Here is a 22,159-nt window from a genome sequence, read left to right on the forward strand (position 1 = left end):
TCCTCCAAACACGACAAGTTGAGTTTTTACCAAAAAGTTCTACTTTGGTTTCATCTGACCATATGACATTCTCCCAATCCTCTTCTGGATCATCCAAATGCTCTGTAGCAAACTTCAAATGGGCCCGAAAATGAACTTGCTTAAGCAGGGGGACACGTCTGGCACTGCATGATTTGAGTCCCTGGCGGCGTAGTGTGTTACTGATGGTAGCCTTTGTTACTTTGGTCCAAGCTCTCTGCAGGTCATTCACTAGGTCCCCCCGTGTGGTTCTGGGATTTTTGTTCACAGTTCCTGTGATCATTTTGACACCACGGGGTGAGATCTTGTGTGGAGCCCCAGATCGAGGGAGATTATCAGTGGTCTTGTATGTCTTCCATTTTCTAATAATTGCTCCCACAGTTGATTTCTTCACACCAAGCTGCTTGCATATTGCAGATTCAGTCTTCCCAACCTGGTGCAGGTCTACAATTTTGTTTCTGGTGTCCTTAGACAGCTCTTTGGTCTTGGCCATAGTGGAGTTTGGAGTGTGACTGTTTGAGGTTGTGGACAGGTGTCTTTTATACTGATAACAAGTTCAAACAGGTGGACAGAGTTGAGTGGAGGACAGAGGAGACTCTTAAAGAAGAAGTTTCAGGTCTGTGAGAGACATAAATCTTGCTTGTTTGTAGATGACCAAATACTTATTTTCCACCATGATTTGCAAGTAAATTCTTTAAGAATCAGACAATGTGATTTTATGGATTTTTTTCTCATTATGTCTCTCATAAATAGAGGTATACCTATGATGAAAATTACAGGTGTCTCAATTTTTTAAGTGGGGGAACTTGCACAATTGGTGGCTGACTAAATACTTGTTTGCCCCACTGTATGTACAAAGAGTTGTTTGTCATAAAATGGAGCAAAAAATGCATAACAACCACAAAATCCTAAAAATTGTCACTTCTGCGTGGAGAAATTTCCATACAAAATCTGCACTCAGATTGTTCTCCCCCTGTTTGCACAGGTCTTTCTGGGTACTCCTTTCATTCTGATACAAAGCTCCAAATCCTCTTCATAGATAAGAATTTAAAAGAGAACCTTCTGCCTACCTGCAGCTGCCACTAAGGGGCGCACAGGAGCTGACTACATTTGTGAATCTCCTGTTAAAAAAGTCTAAACATCAAAAACAAACGTAATCATAAATTTGTATCACCACTTGGGATTTGTCTCAAGTATTAAAGTTATGCTATTGAATCTGCACCATGAGGGCTATAAACAAACAATATGCAGTGCCAGAATTGCTGCTTTTTGGTCACATATGGGCCAGTTAAACTGCACAGTAAATGGCATACTGACCTGAGGAAAACAAATAACATCAGTTTTACCTCATAGTGAGCTGCTTTAATTTTTATTTTTTATTTAGTTTTCCCTCATTAATTTTCTGGGACCCTTCGTGATATCCATAACTGGGCCCCAACTCTCCCTGCTGCATTGAGTGGTGGGTTGGCACACGCTCCATGCATTGTCTGTGGGAGTGCCAGAGACACCCCATAGTCAGTGCATTAAGCAAAAGCTGACCCATCACTCCATGCAGCAGTCGGGGGCCCCACCGATAAAAACTACAGATCATGGCAGAAAAATTAAGATCACACAACTCTGCAGAAAGAGTTAAAGCATTACTGTTATTTTAATATGACATATAACGTTTGACATGTCGTCCAGACATGTAAAAAATTTAGACTGCGCTGGGTCTTACTCCTGACACCTGCTAAAATCACATGTTCTAACCCGGTGAAGTGCACAGCAGCCCTTTTCGCTCCCCGGCAGGCCGCTTTGTCTGACCTTTTCACTTCATAAACTTATGCAGTAAAAGGGTCATGAAAGGGGAGCAGGGAGTTAGTGAACCCTAACTGTCCCTACAACCGCTGTCTTCCTATTGCCCATCCGCCCTAAACCACAGATCGACAACCACGAGGAGGGACCCTATACTGGGCTAAAGTGCATGGGCGTAAGAGTCAAACAAAACAGACGAAACTCTATATGTCGGGAAACAAATCAGGAACATAAAGGGAATACTACAAAGCTACAAACAGAAATGCCAGGCAGGATATAGCATACTAACATACAGTTCAAGAACCAGGATCAAGATTAACAGCAGAAATGATAATATGAACAAGACTAGATAGGAGGATAAGTTTACATCAGACAAAACCAGGGGATGAATAGATTAACTGATTGTAAGAACACTAAACGGGTCAGGAAATCAAGAGCACTGTTCACACTGGACTCATGGATCATGGAGGGACAACAAAACTAAAGCCAAATAGGCTCCTAGCTAGCGGGCACACTCCACAGTGTGAACAGGATACTAGCCTAGGGGAAACTAAAATCCTAAATACAAGCAAACACTGGTACAGACACAAGACTTACTCACTCCTAGATAGATAGATTAGCACAAGGCTCAGAACAGGAATCTATCCTAGGATCAAACAAGGGTAAAAACAGGACTGACAAAACGCACAGTGTGAACATGGACTTAGGAAACACAAAGCATATGCAGAACGAACAATACAAGAATGCTAAAACCCAACAAAGGTGCTAAAACAAGGCAAGCTAAAATCTATATATCAACCAAGACAGAAAAACATGGTTAAAACTCAGGATACATGTGCTCAGACAGACATAGTGAACATAATGCAAACATGGTCGGATTAACAGGTGTAATTACCAGCCCAAAGCAGCACCTGAAGAGGCCATATATATCCTGCCAGTGCTGAAGAGCTGGAAGGTTAACTCTTCCTTAACCAGGGGGAATAAACACAGAAACTGTTCAGACATAAACATAATGTCTGAATAGGACCCAAAGCAGAAAAATGCTAAATACAGATTAACAGACATTACAAAAAGGGTCCAGTTTAAGTAACAGCTGGGAAGTGAGGCGCACGCTGCCACTTAATTCACCCGACAGTAACTCACCATCTTAGGTGAAGTCTCCACTTGGTTTTTTGCACTGCGTTTTTAGGGATTAAAAAAACGCCTGAAAAATCGTCAGTGCAAGTGACGTCATCATGCGTTTTTTCTTGCGTTTTTTCCAGTGTTTTTTTCATTTGTGTGGAAATTGCACCTTGGCGTCTTTTTTTGGTACCCAAAATTTCTTGGGTACCAAAAAAAAAAAAAAAAAAAAGGAAGTGATGGAAAATTTGTTATTAAACGCAATGTATATATTTTAGAACCCAATTTTTATTATTTTTTAATAAAGTGTGTGTTTCTCTTTTTTTAAAATACATTTTTAACATTTTTTTTATGTAGTACTACTACTCCCAGCATGAAACAGACTGTTCCATGCTGGGAGTGATAGTACCTGTACTATAGACATATCGCCCCAGGTGTCAGTCCTGACACCCGATGCGATCGTCCATAATATAGCAGAGAGGCGAGCAGGTTTATACATCGCTCGCCTCTCTGCACTATACTCCGGCCACTGATGTCAACAGAAATTCATATTTCCCACCCAGAGCTGTGATTGGCCGGATGGTTGCAGCCAATCACAGCTCTGAGGAAAAGATGAATGAATGAGTGGCCGGCCTGGAGTATAGTGCAGAGCAGGGATGTGAGCGATGTATACAGCCGCTCTGCATCTCTGCTATAGACAGGACGATCACAGAGGGTGTCAGTAGTGACATCCACTGTGATGTGTCCTTAAGCAGGCACTACTACTCCCAACATGGAGCACACTCTGCTCCATGCTGGGAGCTGTAGTACCTGTATTAATAGACAGATCGCAGCGAGTGTAACTTCTGACACCCGCTGCGATCTGTCTATTAATGCAGATACTACAGCTCCCAGCATGAGGCAGAGTGCGCTCCATGTTGGGAGTAGTAGTAGCTGCAGTTATGGAAAGATCACAGCGGGTATCACTTCTGACACCCGCTGTGATCCTCCTGTATAATGTATAGATGCAGCGGCCGCTCTCCTATGGTCCCCTGCATGGCCGTATATATACACATGTTCCTATTACTCACAGAGAGCTGTGATTGGCTGGAACCAGCTGGCCAATCACAGCCCTGCGGGAAATATGAATAAGTGTATATATACGTCAGGGCAGGGGACCATAGAAGAGCGGCCGTCGCATCTATATATTATACAGAAAGATCGCAGCGGACGATCTGTCTATTAGTACAGGTAGTACTACTCCCATCATGGAACAGTGTGTTCCATGCTGGGAGTAGTAGTACTAACTAAAAAAAATGTAAAAAATAAAGCAAAAAAGTGAAAAACACACACACAATACATTTTTATAATTGTCGGCTACATTTTTATTTCCCCGCACACATAAATTGATCCCTGTTTAAAAAGTAATAGTTTTTTTTTCAATAATATACATTTCGTTAGATACAATTTTTTCCTTCACTACTGTATATTTTTGAAAAAAAATTTTTAATGGTACCCTACGAAATTTTATTAAAAACAGGTATCTACATCACTTTTTTGGATCGCTAAAGTCCAAAAAAGATTAAAAACCGCCTGCAAAAACGCCAAAGTTAAAATCCACATAGCGTTTTTCTTGGCATTTTCTCACTCCCATAGACTTCTATTGGAGCAAAACGCCACGATTTTGACAAAAAAAACGCCGGTTTGAGGGAACTACAGCGTTTTTTTCAAAACGCCAAAGAGCGGAAAAAAACGCTGAAAAAGTGAAAAAACGCCAAAAGGATTTAAAAAAACGCCAAAGTGAAAAAACGCAAAGTGGAATTCGAAATTTGCGATTTCTCATTGACTTACAGCTAACACCTGGCCGCAGCGTTCTTTGACAAAAAAAAAGGCCATGCGGCAGAATTGGCGTTTTTCTTTGCGTTTTGCAAAAAAAAACAAAAAAACAAGTGGAGACATAGCCTAAGGAGCAAGACCTGGTGTGATCTAAACTTTTGACGCATGTGGGCAACATGTCAAAAGTAAATTTTATTGACAGTGACGCGTTAAGCATTTACATTTTTTTAAAATAGTAAAAGGTAACTGATCCACATAACGGCAGTTTTATGTCATGATGAACAGTGTAAAAACAAAACCCCTCCACCCTCCCAATTTGCTAAATTTCGTTTTTTTTTTTCTTTAACTACATCTCACAAATGTTTTTTTTTTTTTTTTTTTTTTTCAATTCTATTGTTATTAAAAAAATGTATACAATTACAAACATAGAAAGGAATATCCCAAGGTGGAGGAACATATACAGCATTGGTCATGTGATCACTGGAACGTCCCTGAAATCCACCCAAAAAGGAAGCATATAAAAACCTCAAAAAAGCCCTCAATGGGGGCACAGAAAAACAACCTGTAGACATGACGAGACAAACATTACACAAAACACAGAGGGAGACAGAGAAGGAAGAGGTAGAGGAAAGGGAAGCAGTCAAGGGGGTTGTGGATCCATAAACCATGGTTCCCATACTGTAGTGAATGCAAGTGTAGAATTATTTAAAGAGGCAGTAAGGGATTCCAGGGACCTAATCTCTCCAATAAGGGCCAAAAGTTCATGTCAGGAAGGAGGAACAGTCCTCCTCCAGTCTTGGCAGCCAACAGAATATGGCGGAGAAGCTTCACCTGTTTCTTGCCCAGGGACGTTGTTTTTTTTATTTTATTTTTATTTGTTTCGCAGTATATTTTATGGTAAAATGAAGGGTGCTGTTACAAAGTACAATTGGTCATGAACAAAACAAGCCCTCATATGTCTGTGTATGGAGAAACTAAATCTTATGGCTCTTGAAAGGAAGAAAAAACTAAAATTGGCAGTAATATATCTTATCAGAGAAAAAATGTCTGAACAAAAAATGTATCTGAACATCACTAACAGTGCATATGCATTAGCAAATACCTTGGGCTGCACTGTTCCGCGATTCTCTCCAAGTTGTGGCCATTATATACCAGCTGACTGTCAATAAAGCAGGGACAGGGAGGGGGAGCGAGGTTGCGTTCCAGCCCTCATAACTTCAGGAACCTGGAAACGCCTCTTTGACTCTTGGCACCAGAGTATAAAAGCATTTTTTTCTATGTTATGAAAGCAGGGACATATATGTGAAAGGTACAATGTGTCTCCTTGTCCTGACAGCTGTCTAATAGTGTCAGCAACATGGAACGTGAATGGCAGCAGACAGATTCCCTTAAAAGGGGTACTCCGCTGCTCAGCGTTTGGAACAAACTGTTCTGAACGCTGGAGCCCGCTCCCTCATGACGCCCCGCCATCTCAATGCAAGTCTATGGGAGGGGGCGTGACGGATGTCACGCCCCCTCCCATAGACTTGCATTGAGGGGGCGGGACTATGACATCATGAGCTGCCGGCTCCAGCCTTCAGAACAGTTTGTTCCAAACGCTGAGCAGCGGAGTACCCCTTTTAAGGCCTAGGTGGTCACTTCCAATGTTGCAGAATACAGTATGTACTGATATAAAAGCATGTACTCTCGATATAGGGAGAGATTTATCAAAACCTGTCCAGAGGAAAAGTTGCTGAGTTGCCCATAGCAACCAATCAGATCGCTGCTTTCATTATTCAGAGGCCTTTTCAAAAATGAAAGTAGTAATCTGATTGGTTGCTATGGGCAACTCAGCAACTTTCCCTCTGGACAGGTTTTGATAAATCTCCCCCTATACAACTAGTATTTTTCTACAGTGATTGGAGTATTTGGACAGAGTAGGTGAAGTTATTAGAAGTAAACAGGAACTATGGTAATGTATATACTGTATATAGATGTAGATGTTTCCTTGGTGATATTAATATTACAGTACATACATCTCACCCGCACATTACAGAAACTGATCTACACTTTTTATTAGACATTCCCATTTACCCTTTTGAGGTCAGCCCAAAAAATCTGGGAGAGAGAGACAAAAAAAAATCAGTAAATCCAATGGCGGCAGCTGTCACAGGTATCAATACTGACAGCTGAGGCCGAAGTAGCAAATCCAGGAAAGGAGCCAGAATAAAACCATACAAACATAATACAAGCCATAGGGGAGCTCCGGGCTGCGAGACGCTGCCCGGGCACACCAGGGGGCATGGGAAAACAACACGGAGGTTTATACACGGTACTTGTGCTCAGGAACAAGTCACTGAGGTCTCATAACAATCCAGAGTATCTGATACTATTGTGTTGTGGGCCTATAAATACAGATAATATGTGGTTAAACCAGTGAAATAGAGGGAAATAGATAAACGAGCACTAATATCGTCAATCATAACAGCTCTAACCATGAAATCCATGACTGAAATGCTGAACGTGTCTCCCTGGTCATTCATTCATCCTCTCTTTACGGTATTGCAGTAAAGAAAGCTCCTGACGGCTCGGTCATTGCCAATGGTTATTGTGACTTCTGTCTAGGAGGGGCCAAGAAGATGGGATGTCCCGAGGACCTGATCTCCTGTGCTGACTGTGGGCGTTCTGGTAAGATGAGGCTGAAGAGTCCCCCCTTTTTAAAGGGGTACTCCCGTGAAAAACTTTTTTTTATTTATTTATTTTTTTTATCAACTGGTGCCAGAAAGTTAAACAGATTTGTAAATCACTTCTATTAAAAAATCTTAATCCTTCCAGTACTTTTTAGGGGCTGTATACTAAAGAGAAATCCAAAAAAGAAATGCATTTCCTCTGATGTCACGACCACAGTGTTCTCTACTGACCTCTGCTGTCCATTTTAGGAACTGTCCAGAGCAGCATATGTTTCCTATGGGGATTTTCCTCTGCTCTGGACAGTTCCTAAAATGGACAGCAGAGGTCAGCAGGGAGCACTGTGGTCATGACATCACAGGAAAAGCATTTCTTTTTTTGGATTTCTCTTTAGTATACAGCTTCTCAAAAGTACTGGAAGGATTAAGATTTTTTTAATAGAAGAGATTTACAAATCTGTTTAACTTTCTGGCACCAGTTGATTTAAAAAAAAAAAAAAAAAAAGTTTTCCACGGGAGTATCCCTTTAAGAGTCTATATAGTGTTTAGACTTCATAGAAGAGTGGGTGGATTTTGGGTTGACTTTTCATTTGACATGCTTCGTCTTTGGAGATGGTGTTTTGCGTACCCTTCTGGTAAGGCTGGTTTCACACCACGTTTTGTACTTACGGTTCCCGTATACGGCTGGGAGGGGGGGGGGGTCTTAATCGCGGCGCCCGCACTCAGCCGTATAGGGGAACCGTATTTAATGCATGTCTATGAGCCGACCGGAGTGAACCGCAGCCTCCGGTCGGCTGCGTTTTGGGCCGTATGTGGTTTCCTGACCGTAGGCAAAAACGCAGTCGACCACGTTTTTGCCTGCGGTCGGGAAACCGCATACGGCCGAAAACGCAGCCGACCAGAGGCTGCGGTTCACTCCGATCGGCTCATACACATACATTAAATACGGTTCCCTTATACGGCTGATTGCGGGCGCCGCGATTAAGCCCCATCCCCTAGCATATGGTTATTCAAGTTACGCTCACCAGTCAGGGGGTTGTCTAGGTGGAAAAAAAATTGCTTATTATGTAGCTGGGGTTATGTAAAAATAAAAAAAAAGTGATACTTACCTACCCTGATCCTCCGCAGCTGCCAGTTCCCTTTGGTCACCACTTCTTAATGGTTACTGTTATGTGTTGCCTGCTATGCCAGTCATGCTGTGGCCATGCTGTGTGTGCACACTTCTTAAAGGGGTACTCCACTGGAATACATTTTTTTTTTTTATCAACTGGTGCCAGAAAGTTAAACAGATTTGTAAATAATGTCTACTAAAAAAATCTTAATCCTTCCAGCACTTATCAGCTGCTATATGATCCACAGGAATTTCTTTTTCTTTTTGAATTTCCTTTCTGTCTGACCACAGTGCTCTCTGCTGACACTTCTGTCCATTTTAGGAACGGTCCTGAGCAGGAGAGGTTTTCTATGGGGATTTGCTCCTATTCTGGACAGTTCCTAAAATGGACAGAGGTGTCAGCAGAGAGCACTGTGGTCAGACAGAAAGGAAATTCAAAAAGAAAAGAACTTTCTGTGGATCATATAGCAGCTGACAAGTACTGGAAGGATTAAGATTTTTTTTTAAATAGAAGTAATTCACAAATCTGTTTAACTTTCTGGCACCAGTTGATTTAAAAAAAAAAATATTTTCCAGTGGAGTACCCCTTTTAAAGGAACAACGTGTCACAGTAACCAGGAAGAGGAGGTGATGAGTGGGAACCAGGAGCTGTTAAGGAGGATCAGGGTAGGTGAGTATCACTTCTTTTTGATTTTGACACCACCCCCTGCCATATATAAAAACAGTGTGTTTCCAGCTGTTACAAAACTACAACCCCCAGCATGCCCGGACAGCCAAAGGCTGTCCGGGCATGCTGGGAGTTGTAGTTTTGCAACTGTACTTTGACCAAATATGCAGTACATTGACCAAATAAACTGGTCTATATGTAAGGGCTTAGCTAGTACTCTGTGGGCTAGGAGGGGCGCTAACAAGTCACTCTGCCTTATCCAAGTGTTTCATACCCAGTCGTGTTGTGCCATGACTATAACTCTCCTCTCTTGTAGGTCACCCCTCATGTCTACAGTTCACCGTCAATATGACAGCCGCTGTTAGGACTTATCGTTGGCAGTGCATTGAGTGCAAGTCCTGTATTCTTTGTGGAACTTCGGAAAATGATGTAAGTACCGTATTTATCGGGGTATGCCACGCATCGTCCTAAAACACGCACACTCATTTTACCAAGGATATTTGGGTAAAAAAAGTTTTTTACCCAAATATCCTTGGTAAAATGAGGGTGCGTGTGTGCATGTGTATACCCTGATAGACTGTTTCTGACCCCGCAGAAGCCCCCAGGAAAGGCAGGGGGAGGGAAGCCGTCGCTGCCCGATTCTCTGCCCCTGCCTATCCTGGGGTCCAGAGACTGCCGGCGCCGCTGCCCCATTACCTCCCCCATCCCCCCCGGTTTTTCTGACCCCGCAGTAGCCCCCAGGAAAAGCAGCGGGAGAGAGGCCGTCGCTGCCCGCTTCTCTCCCCCTGGCTATCGGCGCAGCTGCCCCATTGCCTCCCCCATCCCCGGTTTTATAATAACCTGTTGTCGGAGTCGGGTCCGCGCTGCTTCTGGCTCCGGTGTGTCGTCTCCTGTGTCGTTGCTATGCACTGCGAGGCGCAATGACGAGTGATGTCTTCAACGCGACGTCACTCGTCATTGCGCAGCGCATAGCAACGACGCAGGAGACGCCACACCGGAGCCAGAAGCAGCGCGGACCCGACTCCGACAACAGGTTATTATAAAACCGGGGATGGGGGAGGCAATGGGGCAGCTGCGCCGATAGCCAGGGGGAGAGAAGCGGGCAGCGGCGGCCTCTCTCCCGCTGCTTTTCCTGGGGGCTTCTGCGGGGTCAGAAAAACCGGGGGGGGATGGGGGAGGTAATGGGGCAGCGGCGCCCGCAGTCTCTGGACCCCAGGATAGGCAGGGGCAGAGAATCGGGCAGCGACAGCTGGTCTCTGGACCTGCAAAAGCCGCTGCAGTTCATTGATTTTATGCACCCGCTCTAAATCATTGAACTGCAGCGGCTTAACGGCGTATAACACATAGACTTTAGGCTAAACATTTTAGCCTTAAAAATGCGTGTTATACGCCGATAAATATGGTATATTTTATTATATATATATATATATATATATAAATCAATAGTAAGCAGCACATCCAGTAAAAGAGTCCCAGGGGTGCACGCCAATTGGATCTCGGTGCTCCGATCCCACTTTAGATAAAGATGATAATAGTCAGCACACCAAAGTTAGTGCAAATAAAAGGTGTTGACAACATTTCAGCGATCTCTCATCGCCATTGAAAATTGCACTAACTTTGGTTTGCAGACTATTATCATCTTTATCTATACATATATTAAATAAAAAAAAATTTTTTGCAGCATTTATATATATATATATATATATATATATATATATGTATTATTATGCACCACACCCTATGACGTTCAGTCTTTACATATGTACAATGTACAGGGCATCAGCTCATGAGTGTTTACTGTTGCTGTAAATATGTAGGGTAGATGGAAGGGTTTTGTTCACGGATTATAGGGCTGCTTATTTTGTATATTTTTTTAGTTTGGGGTTCAAATGTCCTAAACCACTTCCCCTTCTCTTACCACAGGACCAGCTGCTCTTCTGTGATGACTGTGACCGAGGTTATCATATGTATTGTCTGAGCCCACCAATGTCGGAGCCCCCAGAAGGCGAGTAGTATATATATATATATTTTTACTAGAGATATGCATGTTAAATAGAACCATTGGTCTGGGAGTCTCTCCTGGAAATTAGTGAATAAATAAATCTACTATCTTTGTACATACCACTATGTGCCATGAATTATAACTATGAGGAACAGCTTCCTTCCGTATGACAGACACGTCAATGTGTAGCAATGAGCGGATCATATTATTTAATTGTTTAATTTTACAGGGTTTACATGATATTCACTTTGATGAGAACGTTAGTCTTTGAAGTCTTCTCTTGTGTTGCACATACAGTGGTCCCTCAAGTTACAATAATAATTGGTTATGGGGCGACCATTGTATGCGGAGACCAAAATTCCATAGAAACCTGGTAATTGGTTCTGAATCCCTAAAATGTCATCCAGAAATAGGAAAAAGTCAGCATTAAAGGGGTAATCCAGGAAAAAAACTATTTTTATATATATATATATATATATATATATATATATATATATATATATAACAACTGGCTCCAGAAAGATAAACAGATTTGTAAATTACTTCTATTAAAAAATCTTAATCCTTTCAGTACTTATGAGCTTCTGAAGTTGAGTGCTCTTTGATGACACCTGTCTCGGGAACCGCCCAGTTTAGAAGAAAATCCCCCATAGCAAACCTCTTTTAAACTGGGAGGTTCCCGAGACACGTGTCACCAGAGAGTACTTAGACAGAAAAGAACAACTCAACTTCAGAAGCTCATAAGTACTTAAAGGGGTATTCCATGAAAAAACTTTTTTTATATATCAACTGGCTCCAGAAAGTTAAACAGATTTGTAAATTACTTCTATGAAAAAATCTTAATCCTTTCAATAATTATCAACTGCTGAAGTTTTCTGTCTGGCAACAGTGTGCAGTTCCCGAGACAAGCAGAGATGTCAGCAGAGAGCAGAGTTGAAGAGGTTTGCTATGGGAATTTTCTTCTAAACTGGGCGGTTCCCGAGACACGTGTCATCAGAGAGCACTGAGACAGAAAAAAAACAGCTCAACTTCAGCAGCCCATAAGTACTGAAAGGATTAAGTGTTTTCAATAGAAGTGATTTACAAATCTGTTTAACTTTCTGGAGCCAGTTGATATATAAAAAAAAGTTTTTTCCTGGAATACCCCTTTAAAGGAGAACTCCAGAATATAAAAATTGTCCCCCATACTGCCGGCAGTAAAAAAATAAAGAGGTACATAACTTCCTTCGCTCCCCCGGGCCTCCGGTAACTGACTCCGGTCTCCACCGCGATCCTCTTCCTGGTTGCGGGTGGTCGGTGAATCATACTGCGCTCAGCCAATCACCGGCCGCAGTGAAGTCCCGACTCGGCCGGCGATAAGCTGAGCGGCAGTGTGACGTTTTCGGCCCCGGCAGCAGGTGCTGGTGTAGTGAAGAATTGTGTGTCTTGAAGCATTCTCACACTGCCGCTCAGCCTATCGCTGGCCGAGTCGGGACTTCACTGCGGCTGGTGATTGGCTGAGCGCAGTATGATTCATCCGACCACCGGCAACCAGGAAGAGGATCGCGGTGGAGACCGGAGACGGTTACCGGAGGCCCCGGGGGAGCAGAGGAAGGTATGTACCTCTTTATTTTTTTACTGCCGACACTATGGGGGACAATTTTTATATTCTGGAGTTCTTTAAAGGATAAAGATTTTTTAATAGAAGTAATTTACAAATCTGTTTAACTTTCTGGAGCCAGTTGATATATAAAAAAAAGTTTTTTCCTGGATAACCCCTTTAAAGGAGTACTGCAGCAGTATATATTCGCAGGTTAGGGGATTAGTATTTGATCACGGGGAGGTCCAACCGCTGGGAGCCCACGCAATGTCCCATACCGGGACCTGGCACTGCTGTGTCTCTGCGCAGCTAGTGCTTGTGTCGTCGACCTCACTGAGGTCAATAGACACACCCCCTCTATTCAGCTCTATGGGAGGGGCGGGGGTGCACGAGCGGCGCTGCATCTCCGCCTCTCCCATAGAGATACATGGAGGGTGCGTGTTGGCCGTGGCCGACACACCTCCTGCACGGGGAGAGCTGCGGCAGAGACGTGGGGCCCTGTACAGGAGATCGTAGGGGGTCCCAGCAGTTGGACCCCCCACAATCAAACACTTATCCCCTATCTTGCGCATAGGAGGTAAGTTATATACCGCTGCAGATTTCCTTTAAAGAAAAATAAGCAGATAACTAATACAGATAAAGCAAATCCTTACATATAAAAGTAATAAAGATCTGCTGGGAGCTGTAATCACTGTCTATGTAGAGGACAGGAGCTTCTTCAGTACACACAGTGTCCTAAAAAAGTAACATGGAGCCACCCTCACCTGGTGTCCAAAGGAGCAGCTAACCCTGGTACAGGTAAAGAGTATAGAACATGTAATACCTCCCTGTACTGTAGGGGGCGCTACCATACACCAGTCAGTGCATACACTTCAGTAATACAGTAGTTTTACCAGTGAAATGTCCATTCTGATTGGTCAGTTCTTCCAGTCAATGACACATTTTGTAGATCTGGACTGTCTGTAGCATTGTATGTTGAGTCTGGTGTCAAGTTACAATGGTCCAGAAAAGACTGAAAATATTGAAACCATTGTAAGTTGAGGGATCACTGTACAGGGTGGGCCATTTCTATGGATACACCTTAATAAAATGGGAATGGTTGGTGATAGTAACTTCCTGTTTGTGGCACATTAGTATATGTGAGGAGGGAAACTTTTCAAGATGGGTGGTGACCATGGCAGCAATTATGAAGTCGGCCATTTTGAATCCAACTTTTGTTTTTTCAATAGGAAGAGGGTCATGTGACACATCAAACTTATTGGGAATTTCACAAGAAAAACAATGATGTTCTTGGTTTTAGCGTAACTTTTATTCTTTCATGAGTTATTTACAAGTTTCTGACCACTTATAAAATGTGTTCAATGTGCTGCCCATTATGTTGGATTGTCAATGCAACCCTCTTCTCTATATACTGCTATATACTACTATATACACCGCAGGAGAAATGCTAGCACAGGCTTCCAGTATCCGTATACACTGCTATATACTACTATATACACCGCAGGAGAAATGCTAGCACAGGCTTCCAGTATCCGTATACACTGCTATATACTACTATATACACTGCAGGAGAAATGCTAGCACAGGCTTCCAGTATCCGTATACACTGCTATAAACTACTATATACACTGCAGGAGAAATGCTAGCACAGGCTTCCAGTATCTGTATACACTGCTATATACTACTATATACACCGCAGGAGAAATGCTAGCACAGGCTTCCAGTATCCATATACACTGCTATATACTACTATATACACCGCAGGAGAAATGCTAGCACAGGCTTCCAGTATCCATATACACTGCTATATACTACTATATACACCGCAGGAGAAATGCTAGCACAGGCTTCCTGTATCCATATACACTGCTATATACTACTATGTAAACCGCAGGAGAAATGCTAGCACAGGCTTTCAGTATCCGTATACACTGCTATATACTACTATATACACCGCAGGAGAAATGCTAGCACAGGTTTCCAGTATCCGTATACACTGCTATATACTACTATATACACCACAGGAGAAATGCTAGCACAGGCTTCCAGTATCCGTATACACTACTATATACTACTATATACACAGCAGGAGAAATGCTAGCACAGGCTTCCAGTATCCGTATACACTGCTATATACTACTATATACACCGCAGGAGAAATGCTAGCACAGGCTTCCAGTATCCGTATACACTGCTATATACTACTATATACACTGCAGGAGAAATGCTAGCACAGGCTTCCAGTATCCGTATACACTGCTATATACTACTATATACACTGCAGGAGAAATGCTAGCACAGGCTTCCAGTATCCGTATACACTGCTATATATTACTATATACACCGCAGGAAAAATGCTAGCACAGGCTTCCAGTATCCGTATACACTGCTATATACCATATACACAGCAGGAGAAATGCTAGCACAGGCTTCCAGTATCCATATACACTGCTATAAACTACTATGTACACCGCAGGAGAAATGCTAGCACAGGCTTCCAGTATCAGTATACACTGCTATATACTACTATATACACCTCAGGAGAAATGCTAGCACAGGCTTCCAGTATCCGTATACACTGCTATATACTACTATATACACTGCAGGAGAAATGCTAGCACAGGCTTCCAGTATCCGTATACACTGCTATATACTACTATATACACCGCAGGAAAAATGCTAGCACAGGCTTCCAGTATCCGTATACACTGCTATATACTACTATATACACTGCAGGAGAAATGCTAGCACAGGCTTCCAGTATCCGTATACACTGCCATATACTACTATATACACCGCAGGAGAAATGCTAGCACAGGCTTCCAGTATCCGTATACACTGCTATATACTACTATATACACCGCAGGAGAAATGCTAGCACAGGCTTCCAGTATCCGTATACACTGCTATATACTACTATATACACCGCAGGAGAAATGCTAGCACAGGCTTCCAGTATCCATAGTTTCAGGTGCTGCACATCTCGTATCTTCACAGCATACACAATTGCCTTCAGATTACCCCAAAGATAAAAGTCTAAGGGGGTCAGATCGGGAGACCTTGGGGGCCATTCAACTGGCCCACGACGACCAATCCACTTTCCAGGAAACTGTTCATCTAGGAATGCTCGGACCTGGCACCCATAATGTGGTGGTCACCATCTTGCTGGAAAAACTCAAGGAACGTGCCAGCTTCAGTGCATAAAGAGGGAAACACATCAAGTGGATTGGTCGTCGTGGGCCAGTTGAATGGCCCCCAAGGTCTCCCGATCTGACCCCCTTAGACTTTTATCTTTGGGGTAATCTGAAGGCAATTGTGTATGCTGTGAAGATACGAGATGTGCAGCACCTGAAACTATGGATGCTGGAAGCCTGTGCTAGCATTTCTCCTGCGGTGTATATAGTAGTATATAGCAGTGTATACGGATACTGGAAGCCTGTGCTAGCATTTCTCCTGCGGTGTATATAGTAGTATATAGCAGTGTATACGGATACTGGAAGCCTGTGCTAGCATTTCTCCTGCGGGGTATATAGTAGTATATAGCAGTGTATACGGATACTGGAAGCCTGTGCTAGCATTTCTCCTGTGGTGTATATAGTAGTATATAGCAGTGTATACGGATACTGGAAGCCTGTGCTAGCATTTCTCCTGCGGTGTATATAGTAGTATATAGCAGTGTATACGGATACTGGAAGCCTGTGCTAGCATTTCTCCTGCGGTGTATATAGTAGTATATAGCAGTGTATACGGATACTGAAAGCCTGTGCTAGCATTTCTCCTGCGGTGTATATAGTAGTATATAGTAGTGTATACGGATACTGGAAGCCTGTGCTAGCATTTCTCCTGCGGTGTATATAGTAGTATATAGCAGTGTATACTGATACTGGAAGCCTGTGCTAGCATTTCTCCTGCGGTGTATATAGTAGTATATAGCAGTGTATACTGATACTCGAAGCCTGTGCTAGCATTTCTCCTGCGGTGTATATAGTAGTATATAGTAGTGTATACAGATACTCGAAGCCTGTGCTAGCATTTCTCCTGCGGTGTATATAGTAGTATATAGCAGTGTATACGGATACTGGAAGCCTGTGCTAGCATTTCTCCTGCGGTGTATATAGTAGTATATAGTAGTGTATACGGATCCTGGAAGCCTGTGCTAGCATTTCTCCTGCGGTGTATATAGGAGTATATAGCAGTGTATACGGATCCTGAAAGCCTGTGCTAGCATTTCTCCTGCGGTGTATATAGTAGTATATAGCAGTGTATACGGATACAGGAAGCCTGTGCTAGCATTTCTCCTGCGGTGCATATAGTAGTATATAGCAGTGTATACGGATACTGGAAGCCTGTGCTAGCATTTCTCCTGCGGTGTATATAGTAGTATATAGCAGTGTATACAGATACTGGAAGCCTGTGCTAGCATTTCTCCTGCGGTATATATAGTAGTATATAGCAGTGTATACGGATACTGGAAGCCTGTGCTAGCATTTCTCCTGCGGTGTATATATAGTAGTATATAGCAGTGTATACGGATACTGGAAGCCTGTGTTAGCATTTCTCCTGCGGTGTAAATAGTAGTATATAGCAGTGTATATGGATACTGGAAGCCTGTGCTAGCATTTCTCCTGCGGTGTATATAGTAGTATATAGCAGTGTATACGGATACTGGAAGCCTATGCTAGCATTTCTCCTGCGGTGTATATAGTAGTATATAGCAGTATATAGAGAAGAGGGTTGCATTGACAATCCAACACAATGGGCAGCACATTGAACACATTTTATAAGTGGTCAGAAACTTGTAAATAACTAATGAACGAATAAAGTTAGGTTAAAACCAAGCACATCATTGTTTTTCTTGTGAAATTCCCAATAAGTTTGATGTGTCACATGACCCTCTTCCTATTGAAAAAAGAAAAGTTGGATTCATAATGTCGGACTTCAAAATGGCCGCCATGGTCACCACCCATCTTGAAAAGTTTCCCCCCTCACATATACTAATGTGCCACAAACAGGAAGTTACTATCACCAACCACTCCCATTTTATTAAGGTGTATCCATAGAAATGACCTACCCGGTATATCTAGAGGTTCTCTCTCTCCCAAACACTTACTACGTGAAGCTAAACTTATAATAGGTCAGTGACAAATCTGTCTTCTAATGGATCCCCTTGACCCATATTTTGAGGGGGGGTCTGTTTTTTTGGACAGTATGGATAGGGCTGCATGTTGCCGTACCATATAACCTAGTGTGAATAGACAACACTGTATCACTACGTGAATGGAATGCAGTCCGAACACCTTCCGTATGAAAGGCTTCCACACATATATTGTAATATCAGATATATAAGGGGGCAAATACTTTTCTCTTTCCTTTGATAATTAAACCCTAAACGTTTCCTAAGAACAAGATCTTCATTTTGCAGGTAGCTGGAGTTGTCACTTGTGCCTGAGACAACTGAAGGAGAAAGCATCGGCCTACATCACATTGACCTAAAGCCATTGGAGGCAGAAGATCACTGATGCCCTCAGACTGGTCTTGCTTATTCCCAGAATCCTCTTCTATCATTTCAGCACTATGGTCCTTCCCCCTGCTCAGCGTTCTGAGCGGTGTAAAGTAGTTTGATTGGTTCGGCTGTGTATTAATACTATGAAGTACTTACATTCTGCTCCTATTTATTTCTCTGCTACTTCTTTATCTCTGATAATGGTCCGTTCCCTCCTGACCCGTCCACTACAGCCCTGTGGCCCAAAGAGATCGAGCCGCCCTGACCCCTTCACTTTTAAGTGTTCTTTAGTTCGCAGGTCCGCTGCTTTTGAATTAAAGGGGTACTCCGTTGGAAAACATTATTTTTTTTTAAATCAACTGGCGCCAAAAAGTTAAGCAGATTTGTAAACTGCCTCTATTAAAAAAAAATCTTAATCCTTCCAGTACTGATTAGCCGCTGAATACTAGAGAGGAAACTCTTTTCTTTTTGGATTTTGTTTTCTGTCTGACCACAGTGCTCTCTACTGACACCTCTGTCCATTTTAGGAAGTGTCCAGAGCAGGAGAGGTTTGCTATGGGGATTTTCTCCTGCTCTGGACAGTTCCTGACATGGACAGAGGTGTCAGCAGAGAGCACTGTGGACAGACAGAAAATAAATCCAAAAAGAAAAGAATTTGTAATATACAGCCACTAATAAGTACTGGAAGGATTAAGATTTTTTTAATAGAAGTAATTTACAAATCTGTTTAACTTTCTGGCACCAGCTGATTTAAAAAAAAAAAAAATAAATTATCCACCGGAGTATCCCTTTAAGTTTCGGCTTTTCTCCACAATTCTTGGTCTACCTGTTCACGTCATCATTCACATATGGTTACCATTATTTAGTACGGTAAAATTCCTTTAATTCCGCATTAATTGAACCGCAAAGTTGCCTGAAATATCACTACTTCCAAACCAGGCTGCCTCCAGCTATTGCAAAACTACAACTCCCAGCATGCCCGGACAGCCGAATATCTGTTCTTACAACCCGTATCATTCCAGTTATATAGACTGCAAAAATTCTCTCTTTTCATTTGACGGCCTAACAGGCTAGCGCTGGTGTCACGGCAGATACATTGGGGCACATGTATTGATATGATGGTCGTTATAAGTAATTTATACAACTCTTAATGGGTTACCCCCCTGGGGGAAAAACCCTTACTAGAGGCCCCCCTAAAAACATTACAATTTTGTTAAACTCTTTAAAGCTACTATTATTACCCTATAATAAACTTAAAATTACAGTGGAATCCTATTGATGGCAATAATTAATGTGCTGCTCCCACTAGCACCTACTATGTATCACCTCTTGGCAGTAAAATGGTGTATTAATGGCTGCCATCATTTTATTGCCCCATTCACACAGTCCTGAAATGTATTGGTATATATTAGAACAGTATCCTGCCTAGGGTGTCCACTGATATTAAAACCCACTCTTATAGCCTCCCCGACGTTTCACCGGCATACTGGCTTTGTCAAGGGCTATGAGGCTAGTGAGCCTCTTAGCCCTTGAGAAAGCCGGTACACCACAGGGGGGTAACCCCTTAAGGGTTGTATAAATAATTTGGATTGCCCTGGGATCTTCAGGGTCTTTGGGTTATTTTGAAGGTTATAAGTGTCATTGTGGACTGGCAACACATTTATAATTGCATTTCTCCTACCTTTTCTGTCTATTTTTGGGTTAAACACAGGATTGGGGTTACACATGCTGTGTCTACTTTTGAACCAAACATGGTGCCAATTATCCACATCTCATGGAAGTGTTAGTAGAGTATGTGCCAGTAACAGCAGTTGAGACATTTTCTAGAAAATACTTGTGCCCTTTTGTGTCTGGCAAGGTCTTATGGATGTTTTGGGTCAAAGTAAAAAATTTACAGTAGAGTTCCTACAATTATATTGGTGTCTCCTGATGGGCTCTTGACCCACCAGGCACCAGAATTTGGTAGTGACTGCTACTTTTGCACCCCTTGTAGTTACAATCCCGGTTGGCTATGAATGCTATGTTCACATTGTTGTGATTTGATTTTCTTATCCTTCTTCTACTACAATTTCCTGCAGTGGACCGGGCCATAGTGGACGGTAGACCTTTCAATGAGCAGTGTTAGTACATCTCCATATTTCTCCAATGCTTATCAGTCCGTTATCAGTCTTAACTGTATACATTTTATCCTGCAGACAACTAGGAACCCGTACGTAAATGTACATCACCGAAATTCATCACCTGTAAATACACTCTTCTTTGTCTGTAGCGCCCCCTTTATATCAGTCTCCCTTTCACCGTCTCATTCCCAGCCATTGACATATTGTCACGCAGTATCAAGTGGGGGGGGGGGGGGGGAGAGGGAGACGCAGCCTGAAGTATAGGACATTAACCGTCCTTGAATATCAGATGCACAATTTTCCAGTTTCATTGTTTCTATTGAAGAAGGGGCTATGTTGTCTCCAAAGCTCGCAACTCAAATGTATTCCATTATGCCAGTGAAAGGTATCACTTGAATTCTGCCTCATCGCTCCTTACAATGGCCGCTTGTAATTTAATGATTATGCATTCATGCCGTGAGCGTCCCGCCATTACGATTCCAGAATCCCTGATAACCTGGTTAATACAATGCACAATGCTTCTTTTAGCTGTGGACCCCAGATTTCCGCATGACTGTGAACTGTACCTGGGGTCAACATGAAGTCTAGACTCGCCGGGGATCATGGGACCTTGACATTAAAGCTATGGTGCTTGGAGTGATCGAATGCTGAGCATGTGTGTCGCCGAGTACTACAAGAACACAAAGCACTTACTGAGAGCCTGAATGAGGAACATGGGTGTGACTGTCCTGATAAAGTTTGTGCACCCCACGCATTCTGCCCCTTCCCCGTTATTAATAATATGGTGTAAGCCACACTTTTGTATGCGTTATACTTACAGTGCATTACATTTTTGTGTATCCCTACAGAAAAAAACAAAGCGTTGCAAAGACGAGTAGTCCATAGCTTCTAATGTTACTGCGCATTTCTTATGTATTTCCTATGCAATGGCAGCTGTTATTGTCCTCCCTTGTCTGCCATTACTCTGAGGACCCCATTGTATGCGCCATCCGTTATGTAGACAGACAATTTAACTTGTGTCATTGAAGTCCGTAGGGGAAAAAAAAAAAAAAAGAGTATACTGTATGACCTGTATCTGCTTTATCCCAATAGTAAAGTGCTACAGTTTGTAGATCATGTGATGGCAGGGAATAGAGACTGCCCCTTATAAGCCATTACTGCATTATTACATCCAGTACAACAGTATCACAGGGTTCCCATTGAAGGAATATAATCCATAAATGCTTCTTAAAGAAAGTTCCGCCATCTTACATCATATATGTTGCACATTTTAAAGGGGTATTCCCATAACTTTATGGCATATCGCTAGGTCCCCCCACGATCCCTCAAACAAAAAGGACTGTGGTCCTAGGTGGGAAACTCAAGTCAAGTGATTTGGGGATATTCCTTGCATATCGGAAGCTCTGCCTGGAAGAAGCCATTACCTAACACATCAGCTTCTTTATTGTGAGGATTGTAGAAGGTCAAAGTAATACACCATCGCTTCTAATGGTGGGAAACCCTTTCATGGCTTTCTCCTGCTTAGTCAGGCATGGGGAGATGTTGGATGGTACAATTGCGAAGGAAACTGTTGGATGCCTTTGGGTTTTGTGAACTTAGCCATTTCTGGTTAATAGGGCTTGGTGCATGGAACTCACTGCGTCATTGTATGGTTGTCTCACCGGGCCATCGTAGGTTTGTCTCATCGGCCCATTGTATGGTTTTCTCACTGGGAAATCTTATGGTTGTTTCACTGGGCCATCGTATGGTTGTCTTCCTGGGCCAT

General features: G+C 42.6%; 1 protein-coding gene across 5 annotated transcripts in view; it reads left to right on the forward strand.

Annotated features, from left to right (window-relative positions):
* Positions 1–18,937, forward strand: part of DPF1 (double PHD fingers 1) — a 117,794-nt gene extending 98,857 nt beyond the window's left edge. For 4 of the 5 annotated variants that reach the window (XM_056537622.1, XM_056537625.1, XM_056537623.1 and 1 more), the window contains 3 exons: positions 7,294–7,413; positions 9,507–9,619; positions 11,114–11,219. In XM_056537622.1, the coding sequence (XP_056393597.1) occupies positions 7,294–7,413; positions 9,507–9,619; positions 11,114–11,203 (323 nt within the window). In that variant the 3' untranslated portion in view covers positions 11,204–11,219. Of the gene's footprint in view, positions 1–7,293; positions 7,414–9,506; positions 9,620–11,113; positions 11,220–18,197 lie in introns of those variants that run through there. The other variant, XM_056537626.1, reaches the window with a different exon arrangement.
* Positions 18,938–22,159: the final 3,222 nt, after the last annotated feature.

The sequence above is a fragment of the Hyla sarda genome, chromosome 9 (assembly GCF_029499605.1).
Source record: "Hyla sarda isolate aHylSar1 chromosome 9, aHylSar1.hap1, whole genome shotgun sequence".
Taxonomy (NCBI): domain Eukaryota; kingdom Metazoa; phylum Chordata; class Amphibia; order Anura; family Hylidae; genus Hyla; species Hyla sarda.